The sequence below is a fragment of the Cryptomeria japonica genome, chromosome 7 (genome assembly GCF_030272615.1).
Source record: "Cryptomeria japonica chromosome 7, Sugi_1.0, whole genome shotgun sequence".
Classification (NCBI taxonomy): Eukaryota; Viridiplantae; Streptophyta; class Pinopsida; order Cupressales; family Cupressaceae; genus Cryptomeria; species Cryptomeria japonica.
Genome location: NC_081411.1, coordinates 609,030,970 through 609,047,512, shown reverse-complemented (window position 1 = coordinate 609,047,512; position 16,543 = coordinate 609,030,970). Strand labels below are relative to the sequence as shown.

The window sequence follows — 16,543 nt, the reverse complement described above, 5'->3', positions numbered from 1 at the left end:
CATATTCAGCCTAGGTCTAGCCCTTTTGCATCTTTAGTAGTACTTGTCAAGAAAAAGGACCGCACGATGTGAATGTGCATAGATTACAAAGCTCTAAACAAGAAAACAATCAAAAATAGATATCCCATACCTAGGATAGATGAATTGATTGATGAACTACATAGAACCAAGTACTTCTCCAAAATCGATCTACAATCAGGATATCACCAAATTTGGATGAGAGAAGAAGATATACCAAAAACTGCATTTAGATGTCATTATGGGCATTTAGGTGTATTTTATTCTGTGTTCGAGGTGTCCTAAAAAAACACATCAACACTTCCTGCACTGTTTTTTGCCATCCTATCAGTCACATTCTCACCAGTCAGCAATACTATTTCATCCATGGACAAAAGAATCCCTAATAGTTCCATCCCTAGCTGAAAGTGTTACCGTGTCGTCAAAAAGCTAGCATACATCAATCAAACCATCAATCTAAAGTCATATATCATGCCTCCTTTTTCATTCTTTACGTATCCCATGACCATGTTTCAGGTCTGTATGCCATTGAATCATTCCACATTACACTTTCTGACTAGGACAATATAGGCTCCATCATCTCTCATTCACATCTGTTTACTTAGCTATTTAGCACAACACTATCAGATCAAGATAGCACTCTTTGATAAGGTGCAAATATTGGTGTATCGAAATTTAGAACTAAATATTTTGATTCCCTAACCCAATTAGATGTAAGCTCCATTGTGTTATCTTTCATGTCCATGGTTGGCCATTTGAATCCATGTGGAGGGTAACTGGTTTACAACAACATGCTTTCTAAATACATTTGAAGGAGAACAACTAAATTCAAAAAGTCAATACGTATCAAGAAGGTAATAGAAAACTACAAAATTCTCTATTATCATTGGTCTATACCAAAAGAATCTATGCATGCAACAGAAAAAGTAATGACAAGAAATGACACAATTCCTAAGATGATTATCATCCCTCACCTCTGATGATGGCATAGTATAAGTTTCACTTGGTTTCTTGATTTGAACCGAGCAATGACGTGTAAGAAGTTTTGCATATCGGCAACGTTGAGAATTTCTAATAATACTTTTTAGAGTTGATAAGAGACCCCAATTTCTGCATAAAGAAGAAACTAAATTATGTGAAAAAAAAAAGATTATTACGAATCAATATGTATCCAACCAACAATGGCTGGAAACTTATATTTCAAATAAGCATATACTAGATTATTGAATACAATTAATTACAATATATAAAATAAGTATGTACTAAACTATTCAAGACAATTAATTACCCTTTTGGGAAAGCATATTTAAATCATTGAATGTCTCACACTAGCTAAATACGTAGCTCAAATTGTGGTCTAACAATATGGCAATTTCTGACTACAATTCAAAACACTGTCAATTAGATTATGGGTCTACAAATTAAATGGCTTCTTTATCTCCACTCCTTCCCTCTGCTCTATCAATGCCCAAACAGCTAAGCCAAACCCTTTTCAAAATGCACAGAGGTGAGAATATTATCCTTTACCATTCATAGGAAAATGGTGATTCCTCCTGCAATTTGGACTGTTCTTTGCTAATCAAGATGACTTTACAGCACTGATACACATTCACCCACTCAGGATTGCAAACTGGTGCTAGATCACTGTGATAATCTACCAGCTAGGGTAGGAACATGGGAAAGTGAGAAAAGCATGTGCTGTGTGTCTGAGACCTAAGCACTATCAGCACAAAATCAAAATCACCCAATACAAAACTATCCTATTAGCAACATTCTATCACTTCTCATGTCCCTTTTCTAATTAAATTAATTGGGAACCCATTTCTTTGTTTCAATGGGCTAAGAAGATAAACTTAGGGAAATATTTTAATAAAAATAATTTAAGTTGGTTGCTATAACTTTATTTCAAAACATTGTAAAAGAACAACTTAAGTATTATAATTATTTTTATAGAATGGCCATCTAAATGGGGACATTATAAGGCTTTATGTAATATTTTATTAAAAAGTGTTTCTAAACACTTTTGAAGTGAGTGTTATGAGTAAAAAGGAAACTAAAACTAGAAGGACCAAAAGGAACTTATAAAAGGAAGAAAATTGCTTACTCAAACGAAATGATCTATTGTTTATGAAATAGAAACCCTCCTTTTATCTAATAGCTTGAGCACTTGTGTTCATATATTTCTCTTAAGGGTGAAAATCTTTTGACTGGGGAGATTAAGAGAAAAAACCACTTGGTTTCTAAGAAAGAGCCTACGATAAAAATCCTCTTATTCTTTGAGGAGTTTCATCCAAGAATTGCAATTGAGTTGAGAAGACTCCAATGTGTTCCCAATTTCTAGTGGTGTCTAAGTTCCACATGTTTGCCTATTAGTGTGGTGAGTTTTTTTCAGCATTTCAATTTGCTATAGTACCACTACAATACTGCTATAAGTGCCCTATCATTAGGATGAGTATTTTTAGCAGCAGTTGGTACGAACATATAAGTTCTTGCATTTTTACCAAATAGAGCATCATTGTTCCAATATTTTTATTTTCCAATATATCTGCATTTCTATCACTTGTTTCAAAATATCAATGTGATTACTGTTGTGCAACATCAATAATTCAAAAAAATATGGTGACAATCATATATATCAGATTTCAATATTTATACATGTCTTGGTTAGGGTTTAGTCATTAACTTTTTTACGTCTATATTTGATGCTTCAATTTGAAAACACTTTATATTCAATTATTTGTAGTTTGAACAATGGTGGAATTGTGTAAGGTATTCATCATTTTATTATCAGATTCTAGTATTTACATGAGTTGATTAGGGTTTAATAATTAACCTTCTTGCATTATATTTGGTGCTGCCATTTGATGGCAATTTATATTTAGTAGTTTGTAATTTGATCAATGGTGGATTTGCGTATGATTTGTTTATCACTTTCTGTAAGGGTTTCAATAGAAAATATTGGTATTAGACATTGTTGTTCAACATTTCATAAGTATTCCATAGACAGGAATCTTAAAAATTTGCAGAGTTCGTAGAAATGTTAAAAAGGAGCATAACAGTAGTATTAAAACCTTGACCTTGTTGGCCTATGAATCATGACAGGAAATAAGAAAAAAATATCTATTCAGCATTTTATAGGTTCAATAAAGAAAATGCAATGCATAAGTAAACAGTTTCTTAAAAATCTATAGGTATAAATGAAAATACAAAAGCAGAGTGGAAGAGAAAAGAAAAGGGTTGATAAAGAAAAAAGAAAGGTTGGAAGCAAAAACATAAGAAATTGCTACAGAAGAAATCATAGACCAAGCACCAAAGCAAATGTTCTTAAAGAAAAAGGGAAAGTCAAAATCAAAGCTAAAGGCATTGGGAAAGAACAAACTGTTGTCATTTTATGACACCCTAGGTCCATCAATGAGAACCGATCAAAGATATGTTCCATGGACCAGCGCTGCCCTTGTTGATCAAAGAGAAAAGCAATGGAATTATGAAGTGTGAAGTGTTGTCTTCTCTGGAGGAAGTTCCTTAGTCCCCAAACGCGGAACTCCGTACCCCCGAAGTTCCCAGGTTGCTAAATCCTTCTTCTCTTCCCCGGAACTCCGGAACCCCAAGATTCTGAAGTTCCTTTCCTTTGCCTTCTTCTCTTCCCCAAAACTCCGGAAACCCGAGGTTCCAAAGTTCCTTTCCTTTGCCTTCTTCTCTTCCCTAGAACTCCAGAACCCCGAGGTTCCGAAGTTCCTTTCCTTCGCCTTCTTCTCTTCCCTGGAACATCGGAACCCCGAGGTTCTGAAGTTCCTTCCTTAGTCTTCCCAGCTTCGGCAACCTGTGCTTCCGAGGTCTTCCCAATTTCCTTTCGGCTTGCAACATTTCTAGATGGTGTGATCAACACTCAAGGTTTTTTAATGCTCCAACAACTCTTGCAACTAGTTTTATATTGAAGGTTGTTAGGCCTTATTGTAAATGGTTCTCTTCCTACTGGCTTGAGCTATTCTATGCTCTTTCACTTCTCTTAAAGACTTGTATATTTTGCATTTTTGCAATTGTAAATTTGGTCATTGGCCTTTGAATGAATTGAAATTATTGTTCTTGCCTTCCTTCAACTTATGCATGTTGCATATGTTTTCTTACCTTCATTGTAAGTGTATGTTGTGGCCTTCTTTCACATATATGTTGTGTTAACCTATTTCTAGGTGTGACTTGTGGGAAACCTTCTCCCCTCCTGACATTCGCAAGTCCTAACCTCCATACGTGCATTAAGGTCATTCATGCAACTGAAGTTTGTGCATCTCTTGGGTATTTCAGTTGATTCTTTGTGCCATTTCGGGTGAGAGAAACATCTCTTATCTTGGTCCATTACCTCCTTTCAATTTAAGCATTTCTCTCTTCCCTTTTTGTTCTGCAAGCTGTTAGAATAGGCTTAGAAGTAAGATTTGAAGTGTTGAGTTGGTTCAACACCTACACTTGGATTGAGAAGGAAGTCGGCCTTCTCCGGAGATTCAACGCCCTTGCGCAAGGTCCCACACTTTGGGGTTGTTTCCATGTTTCACGAGGTTGTTGAGTTGATAGCTCAACAAGGGTGCAAGCTTTTGTAATAATAGTTTTTGGCACGCCCAATGGGACAGACTTTCGATGTACATGCTAAGGATTCAGTGTTGTTCTTAGTGTCTCAGCCTTTAGAGGCAGTCATCTCTCAAGCACTTTGCGACTCTGCTCACAAGCCCAATCTCTTGTTTATGACTAGTTCGTAATTCCGGAACCCCGGACCCCCCAGGTTCTGAAGTTCCCAAGTCCGGAACCCCCAACTTCCGAAGTTCCTAAGTCCGGAACCCCGAGGTTCGGAAGTCTCTACTCACAAGTCCACTCTTGTTCATGACTTGTTACAACTCTGGATTTCATGCCCAGAATTCATACAAGGGCGTCTTCTAGAGGTAGTTTCCAATTTGTAGAACTCTCATCTTCACGCTCTAGAAAGTGGGGAGGTAGACCTTCTTGTCACCAATTAGGGGGGTCAAGGTTGTAAACACTCCATCTCCCAGGTCTCATTCTACCCCTCCATTTACAAGACCATTATTGTCTAGGGCTCCCACCATTCATATCAATAGACCATGTTTCACATGGTCAAAAATCAAGTTTTTTGTTACCTTCAATGGGGGGAGTCCTCTTATTTTGACTCAATGGAATGATATACCAGTGGCTGTGTTAAAGAGTATACCATACTTCACCGGTGAAACAGCTACTACCGCCATTGAGCACATTGAAGACATTGCGGACATCTGCTCCATCCATAATGTCACTCAGGATGATGTTGTTGTCAGACTCTTAGCCACGTCTTTGAAAGGAAAAGCTTTGCAGTGGTATAGAGGGTTGTCGTCTAGCTCCATTCACAATTGGGATGAATTGGGGAGATGTTGTGCAACCATTTCGAGGACAAAAGTGATCATCTATCACTTTTGGAGCAGTTGACTACAATTAAGAGGGCACCTTATGAGTTCATGGGAGATTTCAGTTTCAGATTCCAAAAGACATGGAATAGAATTCTTGCTCTAGTGAAGCCATCTCCAAATCATGCCTTCTTGTATTATCTAAGAGCTCTCAATAGCAATATAGCTGTCAATGTCATGATACAATCAATGGGTGGAGCCTCTCTACCAGGGGCATATGACATAGCCGTAAGGGCTAGAATTTTTTTATACAGGCTGGGAAGATAGCTCCAAGGCCTGCAATGCCTCTCTTCACAGAAGCTCCTACTCAACAACCCACCTTGGCCCCTATCCCCATGGCCCCCGCAGGTCAACCATCCACATCCTCTACATCCTCTAGTGAGCTCCATGAAGTCAAGACTCTATTGCAAAACTTTGGCAATGAGTTGGTGACACTAAAGAGGCAACAAGCCCAGCATAGCAGACCTTATCAAGCACAAAATCAAAACTATCAGTAGAATAGGCCACCCTTTGAAGGGCAAAACCAATGGCGCAACGCCAATCCTTTGAATAGTGTGAACCCCATAGCTACAAGCAACTCAAAAGCAATGGTTCCAATGCAAAACAACCTCGCCCAGGAGCAAGATTGGTGTCAACCATGCAATCAGCCACACAACGAAGGTGCATGCCAAAATAGAGCGTTTGTCCAAGCTTTAATGGTGCAGGATGAGCCAACCACCTCTGGCCAGCAATATGACCTAAATCAGCCTAGTGTTGGCACTCAGGCTTACTTGCAAGGAGATTCTACCTTTGTCAATTGGCAGGAGGCAGAATTTTGTGGGATGAACCAAACAAACGGTGAGTCTATGCTACAATATACAAGGTCAAAGAAGAGAGTTATGGAAGTTGCCTCACCTTCAACATCAGCCCAAGCTCCAATGCCAAATTTAGTTGTCCAGGATACAAGCCAAAATGCCATGCAAGGGAGCAAGAGGCAGGGGGAGGCCCAAGTCCTCCAAAGAGAAAAGGTAGACCTTGTAGCCTCAAGGGGGCCTCTAAATTCAGCTGGTGTTCCTTTCAATATAGTAGATCAAATGAAAAAGGCCAACCTCAATGTCACTACATGGGAGGCCCTTTCCATCCCATCTCAAAGGGATTTTCTCAAGGAGGCACTGAAGGACATCAACCAGTTAGGTGATGAGGCAGCAATCGGTAGGAAGGCAGTTTCCACCAGTTTTGTACAGCCCATGGCGAAGGAAGATTCAAACAAGATCAGCAAGCCTCCCCTCTTCTATCTCTCCTTAATCATAGGAGATAACTTAGTTCACAACTGCATGATAGATTCAGGAGCTAGTAGCTCAGTCATGCCTAAGAAGGTAGCTAATCTTCTTGGCATAGAATATGAACCTGTGACTAAAGGGGTGGTCGAATTGGATGGCACTTCTATTAAGACAGTAGGGGTTGTTAAAAATTTGAAGTTAACCTTGCATGCATGCCCTGGTTGCACTGTCTTGCAAGACGTATCAATCATCGACCTCCCAACCTTCTTTGCCATCTGCATGTCTAGAGACTTCACCGCCAAGATAGGTGGATACCTATCTTTTGATTGTCCCACATGCTATTTCGAACAAGGTATGGTAACAAGGTTACCATAAGGGCAGAGCCCATTGCCCAAAACCACATTGAGCCCTACACCCCCAGCCCTATAAACATGAATTGCACTTTGCATGAAGAGGGGGAGGAGTGTACAGTCTATGAGCTTGCTACTCTTTTGCAAGAGGTCCCTGATTGTTTGTTGGACGAATGGGCCAATGCTTTTCAGTTTGATCCATTAGCTAAGACTTAAGAGACTGGGCTTGGTACCTATTGTATCCATGAAGAGAATACTCCTATCCCTAACCTCATCAAGACACAAGGAGATTCAGAGGGGTTATGGAGCATGTTTTTTGATGGTTCAAGAAACAGAAACGGTGCAGGTGTCGGTGTGATGCTTGTTTCTCCTAAGCAAGAGAAATATTTCTTCTCTTTTAGGCTTCAATTTGGTTGCACCAACAATATCATTGAGTATGAAGCCTTGATCCAGGGCCTCCAACTTGCACAAAACAGAAAGATCAAAACCTTGCAGGTATTTGGAGATAGCGAATTGGTTGTTAATCACATCCGAGCTCAAAGTATAACAAAGAACAACCTACTCAAATCATACAAACACAGGGTTTGGGATTTGATTGAAGGATTTGAGGTCTTCAACATCCAGAGTATTCCTAGAAGTCTGAACAAGCATGTTGATAGGCTTGCAGCGGTTAGTGCTTAGTTCGACATACCAGCGCATGTTGCAAGCGAAAAGGAACAACACATCAGGCTTGTTGTGAAGCCTGTTGTCCCAGACAATTAGGCAAATTGGCAAGTATTCAAAAGTGATCAGCAGATTGTTAATTTCTTGCAAAATGAAGCAGAATTTTCTGCTAAAAATCAGTCTAAGCTGCAAGACCAGTATGGAAATCAAATCATGCAGCTCAACTCCAACAAGTTGCCTAAAGGCCTAGTTATCTTGGAAGGCATTTTCAACTCGGACAATCAATTGAAGAAGAAGATGAACCTGACTACAAAGAAGGGTGATTACAAGCCAGTTGTTGTTGCTGAGGGTAGCTCTCTAAACTTGGGCAAGGTATGTTCCTCAACTGAACAAGAGGCCTTTGTTGAGCTTTGTCAAAAATATGATGACATAGTTGCTTGAACCTATGAAGATTTGAAGGGTTTTGACCCTAGCCTAGCCTAGCATACTATAGAGCTAAACCCGGATGCAAAGCCAGTTAGACAGAAGCAAAGGCCAATAAACCCCAAGATTGAGCCACTAATGAGGAAGGAGTTGACTAAGCTCATAGAAGCCAATATCATCTTCCCTATCAAGCACTCCTCTTGAGTGGCCAACCTTGTCCCTGTAAGGAAGAAAAATGGGGAAATCAGACTATGTGTAGACTTTAGCGACCTCAACAGAGCCTCCCTCAAAGATCATTATCCCCTTCCCTCCATGGAGCAGATTTTTCAAAAGGTCAGTGGCTCATAAAGATTCTAATTCTTGGATGGGTATTCAGGCTACAATCAAATTTTAGTCCAAGAATCAGACCAAGACAAGACTCCATTTACTACTAAGTGGGGTACCTATGCTTATTGCAAGATGCCTTTTGGGCTAACCAATGCAAGTGCCACGTTTCTAAGAGCAATGGACATGGGTTTCAAGGGGGTATTAGCAAAGTTTGTGCTTATATACCTTGACGACATAACCGTTTATTCAAAGCATGAAGTTGGCCATCTTGGTCATCTTGAGCAGGTGTTCATTTAATGCAGGGAGTATGGTGTGTCCTTGAACCCTAGTAAGTGTGTATTTGCTACTGATCAAGGAAGATTGCTCGGAAACATTGTATCCAAAGATGGCTTGACCATTGACCTAGAGCAAGTGGAGGCTATTCTTTCTCTCCCACTCCCCAATTACAAGAAGGGATTGCAAAGTCTCCTTGGTAGGATCAACTTTGTGAGGAGGTTCATTCCCAACCTTGCCACCATGGTAAAACCCCTCACCTCCATGTTGAAGAAAAATTTGGTTTTCAGTTGGACCAAGGAGGGGAGGGCCGATTTTGAAGAGATTAAACAAGCAATTGCTCACGCCCCTACCCTTGTCAACCCTAACTATGAAAGGGATTTTATCCTCTATACCTTCGGAGGAGAATCCAGCATCTCAAGTTGTCCTAACACAGCTGAACAATAATAATTTGGAGCAACCTATTGCTTTCTTTAGTGAGGGGTTAAAGGACTATGAGCTTAAGTATAGCTATGTAGAGAAGCAGGTCCTCACTATTGTAAGGGCATTGAAAAAGTTCAGACACATGTTGTCTAATAACAAGATCCAGCTCTTAGTTCCACATGCAAGTGTCAAGGATTTCCTTCTAAACAAGGACATCAGCGAGAAGAGGGTTGGGTGGATAACCAAGGTCATGGAATACAACATCGACATCAAGATCACCAAGCTTGTAAGAGGCAGGGGCCTATGCGAACAACTTGTCTAATCTTCTGAGACTACTTCAAAGGTTGCCCTTGTGTTACAAGAGGATCAACCAACTAGATTCAATTGGGTAAGTGACATGACCACCTTCTTAATGGAAGGTAGATACCCCCAAGGTCTAGACAGCACCAAAAGAAGGCATTTCAGGATGCAGTCCATCCCCTATGTCTTAGTGATGGCACCCATTTTCGAAGAGACTCTAATGGAGTCTTGTTAAGATGTATCGAGCAAAATCAAGTCAGCAGATTGTTAGAAGAATTTCATGATGGCTCTTCAAGGGACTACTTCTCTGCAAGAACTGCAGCTATCAAAATAATGAGGTCTGGTTATTACTGGCTGTCCTTATTCAATGACTCACATAGATGGGTAAAGCATTGCAAGAAATGTGCTTTCTTCTCTGGAAAGCAAAGACTAGCTGCCCTACCTCTTCACCCTATCCGAGCAGATCAACCATTCGTGCAATGGGGTTTAGATTTCATTAGCGTGATAAATCCACCTTCTAGTACTGGCCACAAGTGGATCTTGGCCGCAACAAACTACTTCACTATGTGGACAGAGGCAGTTGCACTGAGGAATGCCACTGAGGCCTCAGTATTGGAATTCCTTGATCGAATTGTGACAAGATTCGGTGTCCCCTCCACCATCATATCAGATAATGCCAAGGCATTCGTTGGAACTCAAATCAGTTCTTGGGTAGTGAAGCATGGTGTATACTTGAAGACGTCATCCAATTATTCCCCTCAAGGTAATGGCTTAGCTGAATCTTCCAACAAGAACCTCATCAAGATAATTACAAGACTCTCAACTTCCCTAGAGTTACCCTCTCTTGAACTAGCACATCAGCTGGAATTGACAAAGAATGCTGCCATACAGTAAGGCTAGCTGAACTAATGGAGCTGGAGGAGGTTAGAGGTCAAGCTATGCATACGCTTGAGACTCATCGAAAACAAGTCAAGAGAGTTTTTGACAAAAAACGCTACTAATAGGGTCTTCAAAGAGGGAGATCTAGTTCTAAAGTGGGATGCAGACAGAGCCAAAGATGGGCAACACTCCAAATTTGATGCTATCTGGAGTGGTCGATATGTCATCACTAGTTGCAACAAGGCCAATGCATTTCATCTCTCCAGGCTTGATGGGGAAGTTCTTCCAATCCCAGTGAATGGGATTCATCTCAAGCCCTGCTTCTAAAGAGGGTGTTGATGACTATGTAAATATCAGACTAAAAGTTGTTTTGCTTTCATAAGTGCTTGTGCACCTTCCGCATCCTCCTTAAGAGGGTGTGTGCTCTAGTTTCCAATTTCCCTCCAAGCGATAGCGCACACATGATTTGGGTCTTTTCAATGACTCAATGCCCAATGGATGCTCAAGGCTTCTGGACTTCATGCTTAGCAGGCAAGCATCCCGCAGAGGTCACCAAAAATGTTGTCATTTTATGACACCCTTGGTTCATCAATGAGAACCGATCAGAGATATGTTCCATGGACCAGTGCTGCCCCAGTTGATCAAAGAGAAAAGCAATGGAATTATGAAGTGTGAAGTGTTGTCTTGTCTAGAAGAAGTTCCTTAGTCCTCAAAACCGGAACTCCGGACCCTCGAAGTTCTCAAGTTGCTAAAACGTTCTTCTCTTCCCCGGAACTCCAGAACCCCAAGGTTCCGAAGTTCCTTTCCTTTGCCTTCTTCTCTTCGGCAACTTGTGCTTCCGAGGTCTTCCCAACTTCCTTCCGGCTTGCAACACTTCTAGATGGTGTAATCAACACTCAAGGTTTTTAATGCTCCAACAACTCTTGCAACTAGTTTTCTATATAAGGTCATTAAACCTCATTGTAAAGGGTTCTCTCCCTGCTGGCTTGAGCTATTCTATGCTCTTTCACTTCTCTTGAAGACTTGTATATTTTGCATTTCTGCAACTAGAAGTTTGGCCATTGGCCTTTGAATGTATTGAAATTATCGTTCTTGTCTTCCTTCAACTTATGCATGCTATGTATGTTTTCTTAGCTTCATTGTAAGTGTATGTTGTGGCCTTCTTTCACATATATGTTGTGTTAACCTGTTTTTGGGTGTGACTTGTGGGAAACCTTCTCCCCTCCTGACATTCGATAAGTCCTAACCTCCATACGTGCGTTAAGGTCATTCATGCAACTGAAGTTTGTGCATCTCTTGGGTATTTCAGTCGATTCTTTGTGCCATTTCAAGTGAGGAGAGAAACATCTCTTATCTTGGTGCATCACCTCCTTTCATTTTAAGCATTTCTCTCTTCCCTTTTCCTCTACAAGCTATTAGGATAGGCTTAGAAGTAAGATTTGAAGTGTTGAGTTGGTTCAACACCTACACTTGGATTGAGAAGGAAGCCGGCCTTCTCCGGAGATTCAACCCCCTTGCGCAAGGTCCCACACTTCAGGGTTGTTTCCATGTTTCACGAGGTTGTTGAGTTGATAGCTCAGCAAGGGTGCAAATTTTGTGATAACACAAACAATTAAGCAAAAACAAAAGGAACTCACCATGCATATTGAAGGTAATGATCCCTGAATGTAGTATGCAGCCCTGATTTTTTTTTTCTGAAATGTGTTGCAAGTTTAGGAACCATTGTGTAATGTTTTTGCAGATTGTTTACTTTCAGATTTCATACACTATTTCATGAATAAAACAAGGCATGTCATATAGAGTAGAAAGATATTGAAACTTGCATTGAATCAAACACTTTATTTCCAACTTTCAACAAACATACTACATAAATCAGAAATAATACTAAACTGATTATGTGCAGACCTGGAAGTGTGCGCTCTGAAAAAAAGTCATTAAACAGTTCAAGAATCTCCTTGTGACTTCAACATGTCTTCATTGAATAGCACACAAGTGTTGCCAACTTCACCAAACTCAAAGTCAGAAACCTCCATGTTTAAATCTGTTCAATCAAATGAAACCCAATGCCATAAAATAGGGTTTCAGACCGAAGTGATAACTCAGGAAATTGCTGCAGCAGCCTCAAGGAGGGTAGGGGCAATTTCCTTGAATAAATTCCCATAATGTCATGTCCCCTTTCTAGAGTGGACATCAAAGACGGAGGAGTTGGCCTATCATTGGAGTCTCGTAGGCTAGCAGAGGTTGATTGGGACTCATTCAATGCATATAGTGACTAGATTTTGGCTTTACAGGTAGTTTGGAGCCAGTTTGGAGCAGTTCCTAGATTTTAGGGGATATCCCTAAATTTTAGGAGCTCGTGACAGTTGCTAGTTGTGAGGTTATTCATGACCTTTCAGATGGTTTCAATTTCAAGAGATTTGGGTGTGTTTCCTAGTTTCTAGGAGCATCCCTAGATTTTAGGGATTAGACTGCCAATTGATCCATGATTTCCGACATCAGTCACATACAGGTGACAAGTTCAGTTTCAGGCTTTTGGTGTCTTTTGAGCTTTCTGTAGCTATTTGGGTTATATTTTTAATATATTTACATATTTCCTAGGTTAGCGTTTTAATGTTTTAAATAAGGCTATGTCAATAGCCATTTCGGAGTAATAAGGGGTTTTTGGCTTCATTTGGATTTGTATGCCCATGTGTTATAGCTCGTTGGAAAGGTCTTGAACTTTTCTAAATGATTTTCACTTGCCAGGGTCCTTTTGGCGCTTGGAGTTATTTTATATTGAAAAAGTGGTGTTTTTTCTATACTTGGGCGCCCAATATTGGGAAATATGACTTTTTATTAAAGTGCACTTTTCATATATCTTTAGGGTTCGATTAGGAAGGAAAGAGATATAAGGAGAAGGAAACCTAATTTCTCATTATCTTTTACATATTGAAAACTTGTTTGGTGCGATATTGCTCTAGTAGAGCAATTCTTCAATCTGGGACTCAAACCCCATGATTGGTACTGGCTGGGACGTAGCCCTTAGCTGTTGATTGGTAGTGGATTCTTTTGGCATTGGCATTATTGGTCAGAGTGTATGCGCTATTCCTTGTGGAGATTCAGATTGCTTGGTGAGGGTTTCAACAGGGTAGTTGAATTTCCCGGATGGGGCGTGATTGTTTTAGCTTGATGCCACCATTACAGCAGGTACACTTTACGCTGGAAGTGGTGAAGACTTTCATTCAGCCATAGCTGGTGTTCTTGGTTTGTGTTCATCATCTACCCTTCAGTTGGTGCTATTATTGGATGTAAACACATCCCCAGTGCGTAGGGAATAATCTGGATATTATAAATCAGAAATCTGCCTGGTACGATTTGTATCAATTCTGATTTAATTGAATGTTCTTACTTGTTTCAGCTTCCTTCCTTATTTGTTGTTCTTTATTCATTACTTGCTTATATATTCAAAAAAATACAAAAAGAAACCAAACATTCTGCAACTTCTCTCTATTTTGTAAGACCATCAGCAAAATCACAAGAAAAATATAGTTTATTATATTAAAAATTACAGCGGATCAGCAAGGGGATCCATTAGGGATCTTTCACATAAATTCAAAACTTGCTTCAAACAGCTACACGATACTTGGAACAGTATCACAATACCCAGGCACACCAAATGAGGGTACTTTGGTCCCTTTAAACAGCAGATTTAGACTCAGCAAATCTCCCACATTTGTCTACAGCAGATATAAGACCTACCTAGGGACAATTTGTCTCAGGAAATTTAAAACACAGCTTAAACCCACATATTATATATTAATCTTCATCGCCCAATCATATAAAATCGTTTGCGATGATACCCAAAATGATATTCACCTTATTTTTGAGTCAGCAAGAATGTGAAACTCTGAATAGCTAAGATGGTACAGCCAGCATAGGGAAAACTCCAGAAATATGCAAATAAACTCAAACAACACTCCAAAAATAAGGTGAATATTTCCCTTAGATATTGCCTTCTCCACCTAGGGTGCAAATTGATGATGCACCACATGATGTTTCACCACCAACTGCATTATCTTCGAACGCCAAACACCAACTGCAAGGGCCAAAATACTGAAAATCTCTATCTATAAACTCCAACCAATTAGGGTGGATATTTCGCCACCGAAACCAGCACCACTAAACAAGGTTTTCCTCCTCAACCAGCAACAAGAAAACTCTCTGAGTTCATTCCAACAGCATCTCCTTTAAGTTGTCAATTTAGAATATTCAAAATGAGAGCCAAAACTCATATTTATAGTGGAGGGAAGAATTAGGGCAACCAATTTGAATTTGAATTATTTTCCCTCACTAAATATTTAAAATCCTTTTAATAGTCTTCTCTCCTTGGAGTCCCCCTTTTGGGATTATAAAATGAACTTTTAAAGCTCGAGTTTTGTCCCCCTTCCCTAGGCATAGCATTTCGGGACACTTTAGGAACACTTTGTCACTTAAGTGTCTAAAGTAAAGTCACCTTTTTAAAATACTTAAGTGTAAATCAGAAAGTATTATTCCTCTAACCTTAGGAAACTCACCAAGGCCTGAAATTGAAAACGCATCACTCTGAAGTTGAGAGGAAACTGAAGCTGAGACCAAATGCCTACAATAGCACTCAGTAAAAATAGCATATGCTAAAAATAGAAACTCTGCTAGAACACACTGAAATCACATGCTTGAGCTCTCCACAGTACATTGAGTTCCCTAACCAACTCCACTTAGCCTAAAGGAACTCGAGAATAAGCTAATGGAAAGCCAAATTGACCATGTGCAAGAAGGGGACATTACACAACAAAAAAAACATTTTAATAAATTCTAGTTAGCAAAACATTTGCCTTCATAAAGTCAATGAGAAATGGTAATGCCTCGTCCAAAGGACCAAGGTAAAACCTGATTAAACAACTTTTTTTTGAAACACAACCAAAAAACCAAAGACATGTCACAACATGTCACACTTGCACTATAACGTGCACACGAGTGTCGTTTGTGACACAACGACAAAAAAGAGGTACCAATAGAAGACTAAACAACAGTGGGACAAATCCACCACTATAAACCTATGAGACAGGAGACAACACTCGAAAGCAATCAAGTACTAACCCACAACCGTGTTGTCTCACAACACCACATAGGAATGGGATGAGGGAAACATCATCCTCCAACCCACACCCAACACACACTACCAATACTAACAACAATGACAAAATGCTTAGGCGCTAACACTACTAGGCTAGATAACAACACTGTCAATTTTTGAGACAAGGAGTAGGATGAGGGCACATTCTCCTCCAATCCACTCAACAAGACCAAAGACGATTCTCAAACACAAAGGCCAACTTACATAAGAGGTTGCCTAACTAGCAGGTCTTACTCCCTCTCAACCTTGTCGATTCTCATTTGTCAAGGTTTCGATGATTGGCATTTCGCCTTTCCTCCTTTGCGAAACAAAAGATTTCAAAAAGAGAAAGACCACGACTCGAAGGCTGATTAACTCAATTGGGGTTTCAAAGGTCGGAGTTATGACTTACTCTTTTCTACCGAAAGATGTAGATGAAAAGGCACAAGTCCAATGGCCAAAACCTAATACACTAGACTTGCACCACACAACTTATTAAAGGTCAAGGCTCAAGGTTTTTGGTTATCGTGTTGCCTAGAAACATGGCTGTTAAGATTAAACCTCAAGGGCCAAAGTTCAACGATCTTGGAAACTACAAAATCTAGAAGAGGACTTTTCGAGGAATTAGGAGTTGAGGTTCCAACTTACCTCATTCACAAATTTACCAAAGTTTATAGGGTAAAAGTGTCATGCCTAAGACTCGATAAACTTAAAGAAAAAAGGCCTTTAAAGCACACTTCGGGAATTGAAATTCAGTGAAAGGCCCTTCCTCATGCCAAGAGGAAACTTAACTGCTAGGGCGAAATCCCAACAACCTTAAGGAAAAACTATGCCAATAAGGGCTAATCAGTGATTAAGGTTCGGTATAAGCCTTACCCACTTCATACAGTTAGAGAGCCATTAAGGTGAAGACTCAACAAGTGAAGCCCAAAACACAGGAATTTTCGCAAAATTTAAACAGCTCAACAAGGTTCAAGGATAGGATCTAACCCCTACTAAAGGGCAAGAAGAAACAACACTTTACGACTTTTACAAGTCTTTACAAGACAATCCAAAATG

At 39.9% G+C, this 16,543-nt stretch overlaps 1 protein-coding gene across 5 annotated transcripts in view; it reads right to left on the bottom strand.

Annotated features, from left to right (window-relative positions):
• LOC131060626 (telomerase reverse transcriptase) overlaps positions 1–16,543 on the bottom strand; it is a 284,041-nt gene that overhangs the window by 110,241 nt on the left and 157,257 nt on the right. For all 5 annotated transcript variants that reach the window (XM_059207616.1, XM_059207617.1, XM_059207618.1 and 2 more), the window contains one exon: positions 993–1,128. In XM_059207616.1, coding sequence (XP_059063599.1) covers positions 993–1,128 — 136 coding nt within the window. The remainder of the gene's footprint in view (positions 1–992; positions 1,129–16,543) is intronic.